Consider the following 23,139-nt stretch of genomic DNA (forward strand, 5'->3'; position numbering starts at 1 on the left):
ACAAGAGGCGTTCTCTTGAATTCACCGAGTTTTCAAACACTGTAATAACTAGTGAAGTGTGACGTAGTTTGTAAACAGCTCCTTTTCATTCCATGTTTTCTCATTAAATAACTTTTTATATTGTGACCCTGTATTCATCTGTGATGACGCCAACAGTTTCCTGTGTCTCTGAGGACGTTGTGCAGCCCTCCTGACCAGGGTGTGTGTGTACGTGTTCGTCTCCGTGTGTGTGTGTGTCCTCGTCCTTCCTCCGTGCTAACAGACGAGAACCACACCATGACCAGTGACACAAGTAGCCTGGTCCAGTCCCACAGCCTCTCCTATAAAAAGAAGAGGGAGGTGGCAGACGTGCCCCCGTACCAGACTGGTCAGCTCCACCCGGCCATACGCGTGGCAGACCTCCTCCAGCACATCACCCAGATGAAGTGTGCCGAGGGTTACGGCTTCAAGGAGGAATATGAGGTGAGGGTCCCCCCCAGTGTCCACCTTCTTGTCTGCACAGTGACCCCCCCCCCCCATACCTCCTGTGGCGTAGAGAGAGTTCCCACTTGTAAACATGTCACACGCCAATGTAATATACACGCACATACACGCACGTTAAGAATATCCTCACAAACCAATGTGCCGACGTACAGCGATGTCCTCACAAACCAGTGTCCTCACACATGCCGATATGTCTGTTTGATCCCTTTATTGGTCTGCATTTCTGGGTGTCTGTGTTTTATTTTCCTGCATTTGAATTCCTTATTTTGTGTGTTTCTAACTTGTGTTACCGCTTGCCTTCTTTTTGTGTAGACTGTTAGACATTTCTGAATGTGGTTGCACTTTTTGTCCCTGTAAATGAACTTCTCATGAGCAATTACTTCACAACATGTGCCACCTCTGTGTCCACACACTTTTTCTGATGTTTGTGTCACCACTGGTTTTCTCCTGCTTGGTGTTCGGGCTCCTGGAGTTTGTTGATTGCACACCAAACTGCTTAGATCTTACTGCCCTGTTGACGCCATCCATTTAGCTACCTATCACACTTGCCCTGGTGTGAAAGCTTGCCTCTTACTGCACGCACACACACACACACACATGCGCACACACCAAAGTCTCAGTTATGAGGGATTTTTGAGGCTGATAATTTGTTTTTAATGGCTGCTACAATGAAGAGCTGCCAGCTCTGCTAACGTCTCCCTGGAAGCTCCCTCAAAGCTTTCCACTTTTCACAGAGTTCCTTATTCCTTCGCCTCTATCGGCACATTGTGTGTGATTATGGCGTGTGTGTATTTATTTGTGTTTGTGTGTGTGTTAACTCTACCGGCACAGTCGACTGTGACTCTGCAGACTTATTCCACCACTCACCTTTCAGCTCATCAAAGAGAGTTTACCTGTAATGAACTATGCCCCCCCCCTCCCAATCTGGCTCTATATGATGCTGTAAGCCCTACTTACACATTAAATAACACAGGAATCAAATCAATAATTCAAGCTGCCATACGCAGGCCTGGCCCTGTGGTTTCAGGCTCCCCTCAGGGCTTAATTCATTATGGATATGGATAGAGGAGTTTACGGGCTTAGATAGGCCGCTAGTGCAATAATGCACTATTGACATTCAAAATAAGCGCAGGACTGTTGATGCCCCGATTCGTCTGTCACCCCTCCATCAGAGTGCATCTCTTCACTGTTTTATGTCTTTCTATTTATTTATTTCCATTTACTTTTTATTTGAAACACCACAAACAGTGAGACGGCAAATCATTGTAGTCTAGTTGTTTTGCCTTAGGTTTGTGCTACCGATGCCTGAGATGTAAATGGTCTGACTAGACATGATGAGCCCATGCTAAACTGATCAATTCTAATCTCTCCCCCAATTCCATGCTTCTTGTTATTCCATTACTTTATCTATGGAAAAGATAAATGAGGTAAGCAAGAGACATTTTTGGTTTTGAATTGTAAAAGATGTTTCCAGGTTGCTTTGTTCCAGTGTCCTCACACGAAGAAAGCCTGGATGCACAGAGCTTACAACCTAGAATGCCTGTCTTTGTTTTTATCCTACGATATTAAGCATCATATCTTTTTCAGATAGCTTCTGTTCGTTGTCTTTGGGCAAAAATATACATTAAAGAGTCCCCAAAGTCAGCCCACAAGCCCTGAAACGATCACCAAATCATTAACGTTTTTCTGATCCCAAACAATCCAATGGGAACAGGAATGAAATGAAAATCCAACGTGCCTGAGTCTGGTGGGAATCAAAGAGCAGTGAGTCAGTTTAACAGTGTTTGTAACAGTGTTTGTGGCCTGACAGAGTATTCATCCCTTGGAGTTCAGGCCTGTCTCTGGTCTACATCAAGGGAGAAAAAAACAACCAATTGCGTTGATGATAATCCTGTCAGACAACGTTTGAAATCTGTAGTCGTGAATGTCAGCCTGCTCCCCTGTAACTGCTCAAGCCTGCCCTCTATAGTGTCTTACTTCAGAATTACTCAAACACAAAGGGAGAACCTGATTCCGTTTACTTGAAACCAATATTGAGTCGCAGATGTATTGTTTACCTATGTTATTTATTAATATTCTTCCTAACCAATACGCCATCTTGAACTGGTTCCAGAGTACAACATCCCTGCCATGTTAACCCTGTTCTCTCCTCAGATTGGCTTCAGATGGTCCGCGTCTTCCAAGCCTTTTGTTAGTTTGCCTGTAATGTGCCTGTGTGTTCACATCAGATTGTGCTGCCTGCTAGTAAACACTTGAGGAAGCACTATGTGGGGTAAAAGAGTAGAGGGAAGAGAGCTGCTCTGCCGAAGCTTTAAGACCCCACAATGTCTACTCAATAGTGTTTCACTGTGGCCAGGACCATCCATGGGGAGGGGTTAGAAGCCAGTACCATCCATGAGGAGGGGTTAGAAGCCAGTACCATCCATGGGGAGGGGTTAGAAGCCAGGACCATCCATGGGGAGGGGTTAGAAGCCAGTACCATCCATGGGGAGGGGTTAGAAGCCAGTACCATCGATGGGGAGGGGTTGGAATCATGAGAAGGGTTGGAATCACACCAGGTTGAGAGAAGGATTATCAGCAGTCATTTAGAAACTGTTTATTTACACATTTGTTTAAGATATGATTAGGGATCAGTGAGTTTGTTTGTTTAAATTTTTTTCCTGTGAGAGGAGAACATAGACGTAATTACAGATGGCTTGCCTCCATTAAATCACCTGCATTTGCTTTGAAAAAGTTTTTGGGGGAGCTTTGAATTCATTACTGGTTTTCCACTATCGACCAATTGCATTAAGGCTCACTGGCAGGTGGTGGGAACATTTAGCCAATAGTGGATTAGTATGATGGTGCCAGTGGGGATGGATGGAGCCTGGAGCTGCCTCCTAGGCATTTGATTTCTAATTCTCTCACAGCCTCCTGCAAGGCTGCTATGGATGTTAATAATTCAATATTATACGTTTTATATTTAACTACACCTTTTTTTCATTAGCAGCCAATGTTTGGGTCATTAGAACACTTTAAAAAGCATGATCTAGGCTATAACGTTTCTTCATTCCCTTGATCCAAACATTTTAAAAAAGTTTTGCAAACCCAAAGATGTTGCAAAAATAAAGACCGTTATCCAAGCTTGTGTTCCAATATTATACCTGATCAAGAAAAAGCGAACTACAGCAACGTGTGCTGTAGAACTTCTGCTAGGGTGGTGCATTTCACATAATTATTTCTTGAAGGAATTACATTTCTCTCTGACATTCTTCACCCCTGAAATTTGATGCACGTCTGAAGTAGTTTGTGGAAACATTCTTCTCCTGGCTCTTCCCCAACTGCGGCCCATTGTCAGACCATGCATCTCATTATGTCACAGTTGAGAGAGAGAGAGAAAGAGAGAGAGAGAGAGAGAGCGAGAGAGAGAGGTGAGATGCTGAGCTTGTCACTCATTCTATCACTCCTCCTCCCCAGGTTCCCTCGCTCACCATGGCAGTCCGTGTCACCTACTGCACATTAAAAAGATAGCTGTCTTGAAAGAGACACAACAGCGATGATTAACAAACCAGTGCTGCTTTGAAACTATAAACTGAGTGAGGGAGGGACGGAGAGAGGAGGAAAAAACAGAGAAGACAAAGCCTCTCAGTGTTGTCGATATGTGTTAAACTGTGTTGAATGTCTTTTTACTGCAGCCAGTGCTCAGATGGAAAAAGTCATCTGCATTCAAATATAGCCTGCCCTTTAAAGTCTCCATAGTAGTGATGGTTTTCTGCCCCACACCCAAAGCAGTTGGGACAAGGTCATGTGACATGCTGATTATTTGGTCACAAGGTAACGTCACAAACAGTAACTCAAAGGACGGCGTTCACCTGCACTAAAAAGAAACAAATACTTGGTAATTCAGGCTTGTGTGCCCATGTGCAAAATGTCCTAATGGCTGTCACTGATGTCTAAGAAAATGCCTATTTTACCACCTTATCCCAGTCACCACATCGCAAGAAATATCACAGTTTCCCCCGTCTTTAGTGGAAACCTCTGTACTATTTTCCTTTTTTGCATATGTAGCTGTCGCTTCCCCACGGGGATCATGCGGCATGCCATTAACCACTCAGATCACTGATCAAGGCTTCTTGTCGTCCTCAAACCAAGTTCTGTTTCATTATATCATTGAGGGCAAGAAATGCGAGAGCGAGCGAGAGATGAGGATGAAGCAAGAGGCTCCATGCAAAGCAATCAGAGCTAATCAGATGAATTGTCTAACGGGGCTGAGAGAAAGAGGTATTGGAGAGAGCATTGACTGGATGCGACTAAATAACAACACATCATTATGACCTATTTAGAAATTATATGCTGTGAGGGGGGGTAGCTGGAGAAGACACCGCCTTGGAGGGTGAGGCAGCAACCCCCAGTCTGGGTAGAGAACTGATATCCACCCGCACCACTCCCCCACTGACGTGTATTTTCATAATTGCTTGTAATTGCATGTTCCCGTGCAAGATCAGAATGGAAAAGAACTCTCATCATTAATAATTCATGAGGTGATCAACTCAGGCCGAGCAGATTTTTTTTTTTTTTCAGGCCGGGAAAGTGTGTATATGTATTCTTCTATTTCATCATTTTTTCGGCGAGTGTTCCTTCAGAAGAACACTGTTCGTGAGTACAGTTTATGCAGGAAAGGCTTTCTACCTCTGTGAGGCGACGGAGATTCTGCCTGGCTACAGCCCTGGCCTAATGGGCACCTTCCCTGACACCGCTCCCAGAAGACTGTTCTCCTTCTTCCTTTCATGTCTTTTAATGATCTGGATATAAATCTCTAGTTTTAATCATGTGTCTCCTCAGTTGACCGCAAAGTGTCTGTGGTTGAACTGTGCTGTCATTTAAAGAGCTGACCTCCACCCTTTCGGACATTTCATGTCCTCCTGTCTAACAGTTCATTTCTCTGTTCCTCTCTCTCTGTCCCTCTGTCTCTTGCCTCGGTTTCTCTCTTTCCTTCCTTCCACAGAGCTTCTTTGAAGGACAGTCTGCACCATGGGACTCTGCAAAGAAAGATGAGAACAGGATGAAGAACAGATATGGCAACATCATTGCATGTAGGTGACGCGTGTGTGCGTGTGTGTGTGTGCGTGTGCGTGCACGTGCGCGTGCACGTCATCAGTTAAGTCTCTCACAGTTAGGCATTTCATCTCAGGTTGTGTTGTTTTTCCTGTATTTTGGCACAACTGAGAGTTCAGATCATCCTGAGTTGAGCCACACTATCATTCTCTTCCTGAAAATGTTGGCTTGGAGCTGTGATCTTCACTCCAGTGACATCTAATCTGCCTCATACATATACAGACAGTCAGTACTAATTGCCTTTGCAATTATGAAAATGAGTCCTGACTTGGGAATGGTTTTAATTCTGGGCTTGAAACATGGCCTAGGGTGACCCAGAACCACTCATACCCAACCTTCACAGCTACCCCAAGTGCCCCTGACGAGAGGAATGCCCCAGTCGTTTCCACAGCAATATGACTCTGGACACTTCCTGTCCCTGCAAATGAGCAACTGACCAATCCCGATGCTGCTCCCAGTGTGACAACCAATAAGCTGCGGGGCACGTTGGGTGGACTGACGGTTTCCTGCCGGCTGTAATAATTACAGTGAATAAATCACTCAGAGGGAGTCACTGTCTCCTTTGCACAAATGGAGTAACAGATAGAACAGAGTGAATCACTCTTCTATTAGTCAAGTTGAATTATTGTGACTAATGGACAGACGTTCCATAACAGTGATCTGTCCTCTGATGATTTTGATGAAGTAGCGGCACGCTTCGCAGTGGTCGATTGCCAGAGCCGGTTCTCAGGGGCACCTGACTGTCGATTTGGACTCTCACTGGACCCAGATTCCTCAGTCTGAGTCTCAACGACAGCTGGAACAGAACTGCGACTGAACAGCATTAGTTAATCTGCACACCTGATGACTAGTAACAGAGTACAGCCTTGATCTTGTTAACCCAGATAGTTCCTTGGGTGTGACCTGCAGCCTCCTGGCTGTGATGTGTGGCTGGTGACATTAAACTCAGTGGTCACTGTAATCCACAGGGATCGCCCGGCAGTGTTTTCATCATTCTCATTAGCATCACTAATCTGAGCCTTGTTGTCTCTCTGTCCCGTCTCTTCCTGCAGATGATCACTCCCGCGTCCGACTGCAGGCTATCGAGGGAGAGCAGAGCTCCGATTACATTAATGCAAATTATGTGGACGTAAGTGCAACACCAGCTAGCGCTCGCACTTAAAGGTCAGCCAGTGCGTGCATGCGTGCGTGTGTGTGTGTGTGTGTGTGTGTTTGTCCAGAGCTCTCCCGTGGAATGAGATGATGATCAGGCTACTGCTTCAACTGCCAATCCTATCACCTTTATCGCTCCGCTCTCCTACTCTTCCCACTCAGAAATGCAATGTAGAGAGAAAGAAGGGAGTTAAAGAGACGGCCATCGATCCAGTCGCCTCCGCTGCAAGTTTGCCTTAGATTTACATTTTTTTCGAGCCCCAGACGCAGACAGAGCACGCGCTTTGGGACGTGTATGTAAACAAGCAGCAGGGCCTCAGTAAATAGACAACATGCAGACAACAACACCCGTCGCCTGGCCGTGAGTTGCCACAAATCAGCGGTTCGCCCAGCCGTCGTAATGCCTGGTGTGTGGGAGATTGGCACTGTGTCCATAAACCATAAGCTTCTGTACAAACTGTGATTGGAAGATGGCCATGTGAGATAATTGTCCAACAATGATCTCATCACCTTTCTGTATGAAGGTGTTTTTTTGTGGAAAGTTAATTATTCATGATTTATTTATTTGTGAAGGGCTTGCTGGAGTATTTTGCACGTGAGAGTCGCAGATGATATTACAAACTCAATGTTTTCGCAGTTTTCTCTCACAAGCAGACATTCTAAATTGTGAGACAAACATCTGTGTTTGTCCCACTCTAAAGTCGGTGTGGTTAGTCCCCATCCAGTACATAGGGTCTTTTTTTGGTTTTGCAGGTGACCATGTCCCTCTAGGAGCCTTCGGACCCCGCCCTGTGTTTACACTGTCGGCTATTGCTGTTGCCTGAGTCAATGTTATTTTCCTCCCCCGTCAACCAGCTGGCCCGGTGCCACGGCAACCAACCGCTCTGTGCATACTTATCACCCCCCCCCCCCACCCCCTTGCCCACCCCTTCTCCACCTCCGCGCGGAGCTACTACTTCACTTGTCATTAGCCATAAGCAACACTGGCACCCTTAGCCTGCTCTTCTTCAGAGGCGAGTGGAAATGAGTGTACATTTCACAGCTCAGGTTGAACAACTTTGTAGCTTTTTAAATTTGAGGGCCTGTAAATAATTTTCACACAGCCGCATCATGTCTTCATGTCGGAGGTGTCGTCTGAAGGTGCTCTGAGATTGATAGGGATGATTACGAAGCGACCGTTCTCCTTGTTAAGCCCTCCTCACAGAAATCTCTTAATCCTTGCTGTCTTGCTTTTTACTTTTTCTTATATTTCTCAGCAAGTCATCTGTAGCTGTATACAGTTGTGCTCAAAAGTTTGCCTACCCTTGGAGAATTGGTAAAATATGTACCATTTGTAAAGGAAACATGAGTTAGCAGGCAAAACACGTCTTTTATTTCTTATGGGATTCACATTCAACTGTAGGTCATAACAGAATGGCACAATCATAAAACAAAGCATGACAACAAAGAAAAAAATGAACTGACCCCTGTTCAAAAGTCTGCATACCTTTAGTTCTTAATACTGTGTATTGCCGCCTTTATCATCAATGATAGCAGGTGGTATAACTGCCCCTTTTGCCTTGGCAAAATGCCTCCAGGTCATGCAGAGTCTTCGGTCATCTTGCATGAACCATGTTTGAGATCTCCCCAGAGTGGCTCGATGATATTAAGGTCAGGAGACTGTGATGGCCACTCCAGAACCTTTACCTTTTTCTGCTGGAATCACTGGAGGGTCAACTATGCCTTGTTCTTAGGGTCATTGTCGTGCTGGAAAGTCCAAGAGTGTCCCATGCTCAGCTTTTGTGCAGAAGAATAGAAACTGTCTGCCAGTATTTTCTGATAACATGCTGTATTCATCTTGCCATCAATTTTCACAAGATTCCCCATGCCTTTAGAGCTCACACACCCCCAAAACATCAGTGAGCCACCACCATGCTTCACATTGGGGATGGTATTCTGTTCACTATAGGCCTTGTTAACCCCTCTACAAACATAGTGCTTATGGTTGTGACCATAAAGCTCTATTTTGTGATCTTTCTTGGTCTACCTGACCTTGGCTTTGTATCAAGAGATCCCTGAATGTTCCACTAATTAGTGATTGAACAGTACTGACTGGCATTTGCAAGGCTTTGGATATCTTTGTATATCCTTTTCCATCTTTATAAAGGTCCATTATCTTGTTACGCAGGTCTTTTGACAGTTATTTTCTGCTCCCCATGGCTCAGTATCTAGCCTGCTCAGTGCATCCACATGAGAGGTAACAAACCCACTGGCTGTTTGTACACAGACACTAATTACAATTTAGAAAGCCACAGGTGTGAGAAATTCACCTTTAATTGCATTTTTCACCTGTGTGTGTCACCTTGTGTGTCTGTAAGAAGGCCAAACATTCAAGGGTTTGTAAACTTTTGATCAGGACCATTTGGACCATTTCTGTTATCATTATGATTTAAAGAGGAGCCAAACAACTATGTGATTTATTTTTTTGCATGATCAGTCATATTTTCAAAATCAATGCCAACATTTCACAATTTCTGCAAGGGTATGCAAACTTATGAGCACAACTGTATATGTGTGAACTTGAGTGTCCCAAGAACATCCTCAAAAGTGTCTCCAGGACCAACCATAAACCAGACAAAAACGGACCGCTTTAGGGACCGATTTATCTCGGTCCTAACAACTTTTTTGTTCTGGGTTAGTCTTGAACATCCTAAACATGTCCTGTGGTCTTCAAAGATGTTCTACACTAGGGTTCCTCCTGAGTCTCTTGGAAGATACTCTGATTAGTGTCTCACCGTAATCCCAAGGGACCTAATGGGAATGTTGAAGAATGTCCTTAAGTGATCCATCTGGGCGGGAAAGTATTCTCAAAAATGACATTTAGATTTTTGAGTGTTGTGTTCGATTTGCAAATAGATAATTATAGCCTGGTCCTGGCTCACCGTGAACGAACTATGGAAGTACAGTCATGAAGACATCTGTACACCATATCCGTCTGTCTGTCTGCACCCTCAGTGCCTTTCTGTAGCCTGGTTCCACATGTATTTTTGCTGTCTCACATACTACTTTGATCATTTACATGAAAACCAAAAAAGTGTATTCTTGCGTACCTAACAAGCGTGTGTGCGCTCGCGCGCACATAGCTGGTCAGAGATATCTGCAGCATAGTGCTGCACGTCTCCCGAGCACAAAAGATCCCAATTAAGAGGATTTCTTTTGTAGAATATCAAAACAACAGTCTAAACCTTTCTTCCAACGTGATGATCAAACAGAATGCGTGACGAGCCAACAAACCCTTCTCCTAATAGCCTCCCGCTAACCAACGCTATCCTCAGTTCATATTCCTGGCCATGGGTGCTCCCACAATGGGGATTCCTGGATAGCATGCAGAACTGGGGGGTAAACAACCAGACCAACCAGATTAAGATAGCGGAGTCCTTTAAACAGCCAGCTCAGCAGCCACAGCCCAGGGAGACAGAGCCTCCCTGTATCACAGTAGAGAGAGATGACGTTTCCCTGTTTTGATTCATTTAAATTCCACCCTGCAAGCATTAATTACAGTTGAGCAAAATTAAATATGACGTGATAAGTGCTGGACCCGATGAAGACAATGGTGCAGACTTTGAAAGTGGGAATCTCTGTTTGCGCTAGTGCTAATCTTCCCACCGTGTATGGTAGGCCTCAGTAGGATGCAAGATGCTTTAGAAATGAAATGTTTGGGGATTACATTAATCCCTTAGAGATTGAGCCTATTGCAAAGATAAGAGCCACGCAATATGCAATTGTTCAGAATATTCAGTATATTCTTTTGTCTACTGAAAGCATATGGGAACACTTTCGATGAACCAACGGCAGGAAATCTCAAATAAAGTGTTCTGCAGAAGGGATGTTACAGTAGTTGCTGTCATGTTATCATCATCTTGGAAGACATGCCATTTTGCACTATTTTCTAGCTTACTTTATAGTGGCTGAGAGCCAAATAGTCCTTTTATTTTCTCACTGGTTTTGAATTATTTAGTAATTTAAGACAAGTAGGGTACTCTTTAAATGTGTTTTAACCGCAGAAGATGCAGTATTTTCTTTCCTCAAATAAACAAATGTACACATTATCCTGCATTCCTTTGTGGTTGAAGCCTTTTTGACTGACATCCCTGTGTGATAATTGTAATGTGTTTATGTTCTTCTCTTTTGAATTTCAGGGCTACCACAGGCCAAATCATTACATTGCTACCCAAGGTAAGCAGAAACACACTGCAAACTTATCTGAATATTTTCAGTATTGTTGTTGGACCTGTAAAATTCCAGGTTGTTCCATATGTCAGCCTGATCAGAGATGTTGTCTGGGATATGAAGGAGGTCTGTAAGAAAGATGCGGGAATTGCATCTCTCTAATCCCCAGCCATTCCAAGCCGTGTTGTGCTGAAGTAGCATCTTAGAACAATTAATCAGCCATGTGAGCAAACAGAAGGGGGGGGGGGGGGTAATGAATGAATTAGGCCATGTGTGCTGGCTGTTGTGTGCACATGGACGTGCACCCATACCTGTGTTAAAGGGATATTTCAGGGTTTTGAGTTTTTCTGCATTTTCCTACTTGCCCAGAGTTAGATAAAGTGCCAGCAGTTTAAAGATTTTAGGTATACCATATACCTGTAACATTTTTACAGATAGAATATTACAAATTCCTAATTAATAAACTAGTATGACAGTTATTTCTCATTGCGAGCAAGCTAGCTTTCTTTGTTAAATAACACTTAGAAAGTCATGTTGGATTTCGAGGTAGAAAAAGAGTATTTTTATTCAGAGCTATATCTATGTGAAACTGAAGATACTGACTAATGTCCCTGCTTTTTAGAATAGCTATCAAGCACTTACTCTTTGACAAACAGCATTTCCAAATGCACGCAAAGACATTAAAATGGTATGCCTCAGTGTGTCTGACTCTGGGTGAGTAGGAAAAATTCCCCAAATCTCAAAATCCCAAAGTATCCCTTTAATCCAGCAGGCAGGCGATGGCCGTGTGTGGTGAGAGGACTGAATTTCCCACAAGCCCCCTAGAGGTGCGCTCTGATTGATAGTTCATTGTTGTGGAATTCTTGGAGGCCTTGTTTCCTCAGTCAACCACAAAAAGCTAATTCCAATCCAGGCTTCCTCTGAATACAGGCAGTCAGTCGAGCACAATCAGACCTAATAGCCTCTCCCCTCTGGTCTGTTGGGCTTGGGAGTCACATGATGACCTGTTTATCGGAGTGCTGCCCATCTCACCGGCCATCTGGCCGCTCATTGTTCCCTCTGAAAATGGCCGGTGTCTAAACTGACCCCTGCGATGTCTGTTGTCAGTGAATGAGATGCCGGCTGGGATAATTGTCCAGTGGAAACACGTACCTGGTCCTTTGACTAGACTAGAGTACAATATAGGCAGGGAGATGGTTAAACCCCAGGGTTGGGCAGGGAGACGGTTAAACCCCAGGGTTGGGCAGGGAGACGGTTAAACCCCAGGGTTGGGCAGGGAGACGGTTAAACCCCAGGGTTGGGCAGGGAGACGGTTAAACCCCAGGGTTGGGCAGGGAGACGGTTAAACCCCAGGGTTGGGCAGGGAGACGGTTAAACCCCAGGGTTGGGCAGGGAGACGGTTAAACCCCAGGGTTGGGCAGGGAGACGGTTAAACCCCAGGGTTGGGCAGGGAGACGGTTAAACCCCAGGGTTGGGCAGGGAGACGGTTAAACCCCAGGGTTGGGCAGGGAGACGGTTAAACCCCAGGGTTGGGCAGGGAGACGGTTAAACCCCAGGGTTGGGCAGGGAGACGGTTAAACCCCAGGGTTGGGCAGGGAGACGGTTAAACCCCAGGGTTGGGCAGGGAGACGGTTAAACCCCAGGGTTGGGCAGGGAGACGGTTAAACCCCAGGGTTGGGCAGGGAGACGGTTAAACCCCAGGGTTGGGCAGGGAGAATGTGTAGTAAATTTACAACCCACCCTGATGACTATTGTAAACATGATTTTCTTTCTGGATGCTACGACACTGTACTTGTGTATCTTAAGTAATGCGTTAAGAACACACTCACTACAGTATTCCTGCCCCAACTGCATGAATACAGTAGGTTTTGTTGGCGTGGGTTGGGGTTAATTCCATTTAGATTCCGGTCAATTCACAAAGTAAACCAAATGCAAAAACCATCCTAAATGTTTTCTTTATTGCCAAGTAAAAAACGTCTGTATATAGTATGTCCTGAGTTGACTGGAATTGACCCAAAACCTGTTTGTTAATGCTTATTCGTAAGCCCCATTGTCCTTGAGACTTCCTGGCTATTTATAGACGCTCGACAAAATTGGTTTTTGGTTGTTGTTTTATTTGACCAAATTAGCTATAAATGTGGTCAGGCCTTAGGACCATGCAAACACCTGGGATGTTGTCACCTAGTCTTCTGCAGTGGACAGTCGACATCGGTACATGTGGTCGTGAATATCAGAATGTATATTCATCTGATCCAATGGTTCTCCATGATGGTAAATATCAGCTATTGCCTATAAAGGGCAATCATTTCTACTGCAGTTCCCTTAACACCACATTCAGTGAAAAATTTTCTTCCAGCCACAAAGTTTGCCTTCCCTTTACTATGCCATGAACGAGATGTAGTACACACAATGCCCTCAGACAGCTTTGGCAAACATTTGTATTTCTTTTTTTCCAATGTTATGCCGGTGTTTGCAATTAGAGGGCAACTTTCAAAGAGAATTCCTTTTTTTCTAAGCAGGGAGCCAAAGAGGAACAGTAACAAGCAGAGACGCTACACAGATCAAAGGCAGATGTGCTTCAGGCCAATCGGGCGCTTGTCAGTCACAGATGTTCAGACGGCATGTCTGAGTGTGGAAGCCCAAACAGTATATGTTTTAACCACGGATGACATCCGAATGAATTCATGTAATTAACTATATGTGCAATTAATCAAGCATTAAGACTTTGCTCAAAGGATGTCAACCCCCAAAAAATTTTTTACTTCAGAATTTGTATTGATTGGCTGAATGGAGGAAGCACACTTTTTAGGTCTTAACGTTGATGTCAACTCGCTTTTACATGGCATATACTTCAACTTTAAATATTATGTATTTTGGATATTTTCTTTAAATGCTAAATGCTTTCAGACACATGCAGTAAAATAACAGAGTTAACTTCATTTACATGATTAACTCTGACACTAGTTTTTACTCATAGGTGTGGGGAGGTGAGTTTTGTCAATTCACACCTTGAGCAGCCTCTGAAGATTTTGATTTATTTGACTTGAAAAGTAGGCAACCTTTTTTTTTTTTAACAAATAAAGCATATTTCTTCACTACCAAATCTATATTCCAACCGTTCTCAATGTAAGTGGGTATGCATACAGTAATCTGGTTCTCACACAATCCCTTTCTGTCTGACACCTCATTTTTGTGGGAAAACAATTGTCAAGAAATAGCCTGGTCTCTTTAAGAACCAGCAATTTGTGTGACTGTGTCTCTCAGGGATCCACGATGAAAGAAATCCCCTTCCTCACTGTCAGCCTGTCCACCCGGGCATCTAGGGAGGTGGAGTTTGGCTTTTTCTCCGACTTCCTTGTCCTATTCCCACAGTGAACCATGGGAGAAGCTCTTCTTCACAACTAATTGGAGTTTCCTGACTGTAGTTACTCTCCGCCGCGCTGGGCCATTGACTCTGTCCACAAAACGATGTTGAAGGGTGTCACTTTATATTGCGCTAGACGATGACACCTACCTGGCTTTGGCTCCTCTGCCCCACACAGCCTTCCCTTCCACACTCAGTTGAACCCAAGCATGGTTAACTTTGTGTCATGGCTGGCAGACGTCTCCCAAGTTCACAAAGTGTGTTTTGGAGATTTTGGAGATCAAATCTCAATTTGTCTTGATGAATGCGTCCTAGGAATTGACAGAATGCAGGGCTTTTATCCTACCATCAGCCCATCATCATCATCCTCACAAAATGTTGTGTTGAAGGTGTGGTGGCGTAGGCAAATACATGTCTTCATGTTTCCTTGCTGGCAGTCCTTGCCATCAGGAGATGTTAAGAGTCCAGGGAGATGAGGGAGTGAGTCGGCCTGACACAGAGCTTTTGTTCCTGGGAGAGACCGTTATACCAGGAGAGCATGCAGCCTTGCGTCACTAATGAGAAGCTGGTTCAGTCACACTACAGGCAAATGCACCCAGCAAAGTCACATCTGTAGGATTCTGATGCACTGAAAAAAAAGTATTTGTTAATGCTGCTGTGCGTGCATGAATATTGAACGTCTGCAGTGAGCTGTGCGTGTTTATGAGCGCAGGTGTCCGTGTGTTAGCTGTTGGATGCAATTTGCTGTGGCTGGAGGTACACCAACTCAGCTCTCGAGGACACACAGATTTGCATGAGCTAATTAGCTTGTCAAAAGTCTTTTTTTTTCCTCCATTTGCCAGTTGATTAAAAAACTGTGGTAATTTGAATTAATTAAATTAGTAATTCCTAATTCCTTCCAGGGATCCTGTACTACTCTGTAAAATGTTAACTATGGCCCAAATAGACTTTGTACCAGTTAATGGAGGTTGTGTGAACAGATTGCAGTCCCCCTACCTGGACTAAAGTTCCTTGTCATTCAGACCGTTTGTGTGTGTGCGCGTCTGTGCGCATGCGTTTGTGTGTTAGTTCCCCGTGTGCAGACATAGATCCAGCCATTAGCTGATTGCCCAGTCAACAGTGATCAGAACACACAGCCAACGTGCCTGTTTTGATAAAGTTCAACTCGGGGAGGGGGGGGGGGTTAAGGGACAAGGTGTTAACCAATTGAACCTGTGCACTTTTCATGCTCAAACAAATAAGAAATCAACAAATGTAAAGTGAAAAAGACAAAGCAGGAGGTGAAGAGACTGTGGTTTGACAACATGGTCCAACACAAGGTGACGTCAAGGGATGACATGCTGTTTGGAGGACAGTACTGACAATTTTCAGACAATGTTTAATTACAGTGGGAAATCACTTGTTTGGCTTCGTGTTGGGCTTAATAACATGCATTAATAACATAGCTACCAGGATGTCAGAGTATTCACAGGGTTCTCTCCACCTCCCAGGACCGATGCAGGAGACGGTCTACGATTTCTGGAGGATGGTGTGGCAGGAGAACACTGCAACTATCGTCATGGTGACCAACCTGGTGGAGGTGGGCAGGGTGAGTAGCATGACGTCGCCTCCCAGACCACCCACCCACTACTTTAAACCACTTTAAGTCCTGAAACACACTGTAGAGGCAGTGTGAAGAGAAGCAACTCTGTTCCGCTAAGTGTTTATGATTCATCCAATGAAGAGATAAAAGTCCTGCCAAGCACCGCTTGGAAATTGCGGACCATGCCAATCCATGGGTGGCAGTGTCCCGCGCGGGTATAGAGCTTGTTCAGTCCAATCAACCAACAGTTGAAGCCTTGAGAGACGTGATCAGAGGATAATCTGACCTTTTACCAAACAATCTCTCTGAGCCGGTCAGACCCATAACACACACACACACACACACACACCCTTCACACAGTGACAGACAGGACATGCCTAACCTGTCTGTGGCTCATTTAAAGAAGGGGCCCAACACCCGCTGGCGCCATATGGTGTAATTCAAAGAGGACGGACTGCCGCACGGCCGCGGAGCGCTAGCCAAGCGGGTGAATCTTCCCGCCACCTGGTGCTGTTGTTTTAACCACTCAGCCTTGGCTATCCCATCTCACCCCCTGTCGAGTCCTCTCTCTCCAGCCCCTTCAGTGGGCCTCGGGCGGGCGCCCGGCAGCCTTTTCCATCGCCGCCGTGATAATAAAACCACTCTATCCGCGGCCATCGCCATCTGCTAGGCCGCCTCACCAGTGATGAACTCTGGGAAATCTCTTCTCCCGGGCCCCTGTCGCTTTTTTCGCTTCCGCACCAAGCTGTTTTGTTTTTCGATCAACACATTTTTTTTTCCTTTCCGACTTCTGGTTTCGAACTGTGGGGCGGAACGGTGGAGGGCTGGGGGAGGGGTGGAGCCGGAGGCACAACTGGTTGTGGAAAAATAAAGCTCCTGGTTGGCTGAGCATCTTCACCATAGCCGTCAGGCACAGTGGGGGTTAATGGGTTAATAGGATGTTTCTACAGAGGCTTCATCTACAGGATGCTCCTCAGGGATTAGCAAACTGAAGTGTCAGGGAGATATGAGATGCTGCAGCACTTTTGACTTGAGCTCCATTCTGTTTGTTATGATAGTGTCACTGGATACCCGAACCTAATTTCAGTGATAATCACAGCCAAAGCCACAGCCATCTCCACGACGACCCGACTCACTTTATTTACCCGGTCATATGACAGTGGGTATCTAGTAAGATACAGGGAGATAGCTAATCTTATTAGCCCAAATCCTCCTCCTAATCTATCTTTTACTGTGGGTGTATTTATGTTTTAAAGCTACATGACACTTTGACCGATAAGGAGTGCTTGGTGTCGTCTTACCCTATTGAACTTCTTTTCCTATCATGGATCATGTGCTTAAACTGACATACTCTTAGAGCTGTCGCCTGTTGCTGTTGTATGGTCTTACATGCTCAGCCATTGTGGTGCCCCTAAGGAAACGTCTAAAGAAGCGACTAAATGACCCTAGGGGGATCAGCCACGGTTCTAGTGTGACAAAGCCTTATTTGTCCGTGTATAATTACCCTGTGGTGCTGGTGGTAATAAGAAAGCCCATCAGATCCTTGTTGGAGTTTTGTACGGACGTCCCATAATGGATTTCTTTCGTTTTGTCAGGTCAGACATCTGCATATTTTGCCACCACCACCTCCTTGATGGAACCTTGACTGATCATGTTAATATTCCTTATTAGAAAATCAGGCTTAATTCTAGGAGTTTATGATGGCCTGCGGAAGCCTATTGGTGCAACCTATTTAAGGTGGCCTTGATGAGGTCTGAAAGTGGAAATCTAGTAATTCATTGACATTTTTGTGGCCAATGCATTTTTATCAAGGCAGACGGCTGCTCCTAATTCTACAAAATGCAAGTTATGGACTGTATCCGTAAAAAAAAAAAAATTTGAAAGTGTACATTTGCTGTATATGTGTCTTTTTATACAATGGAAGACATGAGTGAGACCCCCCCGCCCGTCTTCTAGAAACAGTAATAGTATTATGCTGTATTAGTCTCTTCATGATCAACACTGTCACAGAAGACAGATAGGAATACATTTCCCAGTGCTGCCGCCATTTAAGAAAGCAGAGATTCCTATCGCACTTAAACAATGTTTTCCGGTCGTCTCCAGAGAAAGAAAAAAAAAAACGTAATTGCTTCCAGCGATGACAGCTAGCGTAACTAAGGCGGAGATGCCGAAGAGTAATGTGCACGGCCATTAAAACCCAATTATATCGCCAATTAGATCCCACCTAATTACAGTATCACAATAAAGACAGAAGGGAAGAGAGGATGGTTCAGAAGACAGAAGGAGAAAGAGGAAAAGGGATGAGGAATGGAATGGAGGGGGAAGGATGACCTGGAGAGAAGATAAGGCCTGGTGTGAGTGACAGTGGGCAGGGGAAATGACGGCAGGAACGAGGGAACAGAGAGAGGGAGAGAGCGAGTAAATAGCATCATAGAAGCTGACAGAAGGGGGAAAAGACAGACAGTAGATGAAGTTGATTTTAATAGATATTTGTTCAGTGGCGATAGAGAAATAACTAGTGTATGAAGGCTTTTACAGATCAGTGCATAGACACCCTGGAATGTTTATTACATCATTGTCTTTCTTCTCAAATAAATGTAAATGTAAAAAATGTGCTTTTTTATTTTAGTCATTGCTAAACCAATTTGTTTTTGCATATTTTAGTTAATGTTTTATTCATCTTTTAAAATATTTAAAATGACAAGGACAAAATCATAGACATCCCAGGGTTTTAACTTGAATGCCCTCAAGGCTCCAGTACCAGATACAGGAATGCGAGCTCACATCATCATCAAATCTCCCTCATCTTCAATTGTAGGCAGGGTGTCCTTTTTATATTTGCTGCATCGGAGGGCCCAGAAAATAAATTTTTCTAGGCCCTATCACAGAATGTGTCCCCTGGATCCATGACCTCTTAATGAGGAAAGAGAGCAGTATTGCAGTATGGGTAATTAGAGCAAGGACATTAGACACCTGCTCTAACACAGAAGAGGTCCACGTGCCTGCCGCTGTCTGGAACACCACCAAGATGTCACTCACTGACCACCTCTGAGGATTGACATTTTTAACGGGGCCTCCATTTCCGAAAATTTGAATTGCACAGAAATGTTTTTTGTGTTTAAGCCATTGCGTCGCTACTACAAATGGCGATACAGTGGTGAAAAAAAGAACATAAACAAATACCCATTTGTTTCAGAATGACATGTTGACACATTGTATAATAAGGACCACCCTACAGTTATGTGTCACTGCGTTCTCCCAGCGCCACCAAACGAACCACACAATTCACTACATTATTCAGCTCTGGTCCTGGGGGGCCCAACCACTGCTGCTTTCATCCTTCCCTTAACTGACTGGTTCAGACCTGGGACACCAGCTGAGTAGAATTACCTACCAGGTAGACACAACCACAAGTGTACCGGTCCACTGGACCAGATGGAAAGTTTCCAATTAGCCCTGATAAAAAAATAAATAAATACATCTCATGAGGCAGCTCTTAACCTTGAAGGAGCAGTGAGTTATTTCAGCGTGTGTGTGTTCTGGAGTGAGGTTGTCGTGGCGGTCCAGTCATGTGATTAGCCCCCCCCCCCCTCTGTTCCCCTCAGGTCAAGTGCTGTAAATACTGGCCCGATGACACAGAGATCTACAGGGACATGAAGGTGACCCTCATCGAGACCCAGCTGCTGTCCGAGTACGTCATCAGGACCTTCGCCATGGAGAAGGTACCATCGTGCGCGTGATGGGAAAACATTCGTTATTCCCGTTGTACTGTGTGCATGCTAGTGTTTTATGTTGCATGCGCTGAACTGTCCCCGGCGCTCGCTTTTCACAGGCCGTCGGGTTTGAACGGCTTTTTGCGGCGCGTCTACAGAGTGCTCGACGCACCTTGGCCATCCGCAGTGACGCCGCTCAAGCAAAATGCCCTTTAATGGTTCCCGTGTTTTCTCGCTAGTCGTTAAGATGTCTTTGACAAAAGGGTTGTCCTGCTTGTTTGTTGTCCAGACATGCTGCTGCGTGCCACCTATCCCTGGACAGAGCTTAATGTGCTCAATCTGTGTTTTAAGCAGCTTTCTCCATGCTAGGGTCTGGCTGTCTTTTAAAAGGCCTGTCCTTGTGTATAGCATCCATTTGTCATGCGTTTCTCATCCTATCGGCGGCTGCCACCTCTCATCCTCCTCTACCCCTCTGGGCTTTTTAAACTGTGAATATTTCCCCCCGCCGTGCGTTCATACTCAAGGCTCTCAGAAGGGTGTCCGCCCTGCTGTCTGGATTCAGCCTGCTCGCTGTGTGTGTGTGTGTGTGTGTGTCTGTGTGTGTCTGTGATTCACCCCTTTTCCTCCAGCTGTTTTTCTCCTTTTCCCATCCCCCCAGAGATGGGTTTCGTCATCAGTGTCCCTGCTTGTGCTAAAGAACAAGATCAAAACGCAACTTTGATCAGTAGAACAGCTAACTTTAAAGTGCTAATGGAACGCGGGGGGGTGGGGGGGGGGGTGGTGTGGAGGGGACACTTAAAAGTTACAAAGTTTGTCTATTTTGGGAGAGGTAGGGAGATTAGCTACAGGTTTCATTAAGTGTGTGTGTTGTGCACTGAATCCCGTGCTGCGCACGTCTCGTTGCACGTTTCATAACGGCGCGTCCACAACAGGTCCAGGCATCTGTATGACCTCTGAAATACATCTGCTTGAGCCGTTCTGAAGTTCTGAATTGCGTTGTGCTCTCCAGAGAGGAGCCCACGAGATCCGGGAGATCCGTCAGTTCCACTTCACGGGCTGGCCAGACCACGGGGTCCCCTACCACGCCACCGGCCTGCTGGGCTTCGTACGCCGGGTCAAGTCCAAGAGCCCAGCCAACGCGGGTCCAATGGTGGTGCACTGCAGGTCACATACGCACTCACACCCTCTTTACGTGCCCGTTTATCACTGTACATTATAATCTCAGGAAGGAGCGTAGAAAAATCTATGACGTAGAAAAAGGTTTGTTAGTGGATAGAAATCGCAGTGCTACCACAACCAAAATGTGTTTGGCTATGAGATCCTACGTTAAAAAACATAATCCCAGTGTTGGGCTGAAATTCTACATTAAAAACCTGCTTATGTGTTGGGCTCCAGTTCTTATACTGTGTGTGTTTGTGTTTTCAGTGCGGGGGCGGGCAGGACTGGCTGCTTCATGGTGATTGACATCATGTTAGACATGGCGGAGAGAGAGGGTGTGGTGGACATTTACAACTGTGTGAGAGAGCTGCGTTCACGACGGGTGAACATGGTCCAGACCGAGGTAACAATGAACCCAAACACTAGCAGCACCCTGCACCAAGTATACAGTACCTACCTGAACCCAAACACACAGTACATTCTACCAGTCCTCTAGACAACCTCAAACACATTCCACTGTACCCCAAACACATAGCATGTGTTTACACACACACATACTGTACACATACAGTACACACATACTGTGCATACATACTGTATGTACGTATGTACGTACGTATGTAGGTACATGGGATATAAAAAGTCTACACAGCCCTGTTAAAATGCCAGGTTCTTGTGATGTGAAAGAATGAGACAAAGATAAATCATGTCAGAAGTTTTTCCACCTTTAATGTGACCTATAACGTGAACAATTAAATTGAAAAACTTTGAGGGAAATATATATATATATTATTTTTTAACTCACAATAACATGGTTGCATAAGTGTACACACCCTTAAACTAATACTTTGTTGAAGCACCTTATGATTTTATTACAGCAGTCTTTTTGGGTAGGAGTCTATTAGCATGGCACATCTTGATGTGGCAATATTTGCCCACTCTTCTTTGCAAAAGTGCTCCAAATCTGTCAGATTGCAAGGACATCTCCTGTGCACAGCCCTCTTCAGATCACCCCAGATGTTCAGTTGAATTCTGGTCTGGGCTCTGGTTGGGCCATTCCAAAACGTTAATCATCTTCTGGTGAAGCCATGCTTTTGTGGATTTGGATGTGTGCTTTGGGTCGTTGTCGTGCTGAAAGGTGAACTTCCTCTTCATCTTCAGCTTTCTAACGGACACCTGACGGTTTTGTGCCAAAATTGTCTGGTATTTGGAACTGTTCATAATTCCTTCCACCCTGACTAAGGCCCTGGTTCCAGCTGAAGAAAAACAGCCCCAAAGCATGATGCAGCCACCACCATGCTTCACTGTGGGTATAGTGTTCTTTGGGTGAAGTGCAGTGTTGTTTTTGCGCCAAACATACCTTTTGGAATTATGGCCAAAAGGTTCAACCTTGGTTTCATCAGACCATAACACATTTTCCCACATGCTTTTGGGAGACTTGATGTTTGTTTTTGCAAACTTTAGCCGGGCTTGGATGTTTTTCTTTGTAAGAAAAGGCTTCAGTCTTGCCACCCTACCACATTGCCCATTAATATGAAGAATACGGGGAGATTGTTGTCACATGTAGCACACAGCCAGTACTTGCCAGAAATTCCTGCAGTTATTTTAATGTTGCTGTAGGCCTCTTGTAAGCCTCCCTGACCAGTTTTCTTCTCGTCTTTTCATCAATTTTGGAGGGACGTCCAGTTCTTGGTAATGTCTCTGTTGTGCCATATTTTCTCCACTTGAAGATGACTGTCTTCTCTGTGTTCCATTGTATATCTAATGCTTTGTAAATTATTTTGTACCCTTCTCCTGACTGATATCTTTCAACAATGAGATCCCCCTGATGCTTTGGAAGCTCTCTGCAGACCATGGCTTTTGCTATGAGATGCAATTAAGAAAATGTCAGGGAAATACTACTAGAACAGCTGAACTTTATTTGTGATTAATTAGTCACTTTAAGTGTTTAATGACTTCTATTAAACATGAGTTTGAATGTGATTGGTTAATTCTGAACACAGCCACATCCCCAGTTATAAGAAAGTGTACACACTTATGCAACCATGTTATTGTACGGTTTTTATTTTTCATTTTTCCCCCTCGAATATTTTTTTTCAATTGAATTGTTCACATTATAGGTCACATTAAAAGTGGAAAAATATATATCTTTGTCTCATTCTTATACATCACAAACACCTGGCATTTTCACAGGGGTGTGTAGACTTCTTATACCCACTGTACGTACATGGACACGTTTCATTTCTCAACATGACAAATCATAAAAGAATGTAAGTATACAGAACAGGCTGGGAGAGAAACTGTGCTCTCCCCACCCCAAACATCTGACCAAACAGTTTGTTGCAGTGATACTTGACAAGCAACACAAGCCAACTCATTAGCCC

The 23,139-nt window shown here is 44.7% G+C and overlaps 1 protein-coding gene across 12 annotated transcripts in view; it reads left to right on the plus strand.

The window, feature by feature from the left end:
* The window catches only part of ptprma (protein tyrosine phosphatase receptor type Ma), a 183,797-nt gene that overhangs the window by 151,742 nt on the left and 8,916 nt on the right, over positions 1–23,139 (plus strand). For all 12 annotated transcript variants that reach the window (XM_029116168.2, XM_020041831.3, XM_029116170.2 and 9 more), the window contains 8 exons: positions 263–462; positions 5,468–5,555; positions 6,630–6,706; positions 10,908–10,944; positions 15,793–15,890; positions 19,490–19,606; positions 20,607–20,761; positions 21,023–21,158. In XM_029116168.2, the coding sequence (XP_028972001.1) occupies positions 263–462; positions 5,468–5,555; positions 6,630–6,706; positions 10,908–10,944; positions 15,793–15,890; positions 19,490–19,606; positions 20,607–20,761; positions 21,023–21,158 (908 nt within the window). The remainder of the gene's footprint in view (positions 1–262; positions 463–5,467; positions 5,556–6,629; positions 6,707–10,907; positions 10,945–15,792; positions 15,891–19,489; positions 19,607–20,606; positions 20,762–21,022; positions 21,159–23,139) is intronic.

The sequence above is a fragment of the Esox lucius genome, chromosome 21, assembly GCF_011004845.1.
Source record: "Esox lucius isolate fEsoLuc1 chromosome 21, fEsoLuc1.pri, whole genome shotgun sequence".
In the NCBI taxonomy this organism is placed as follows: domain Eukaryota; kingdom Metazoa; phylum Chordata; class Actinopteri; order Esociformes; family Esocidae; genus Esox; species Esox lucius.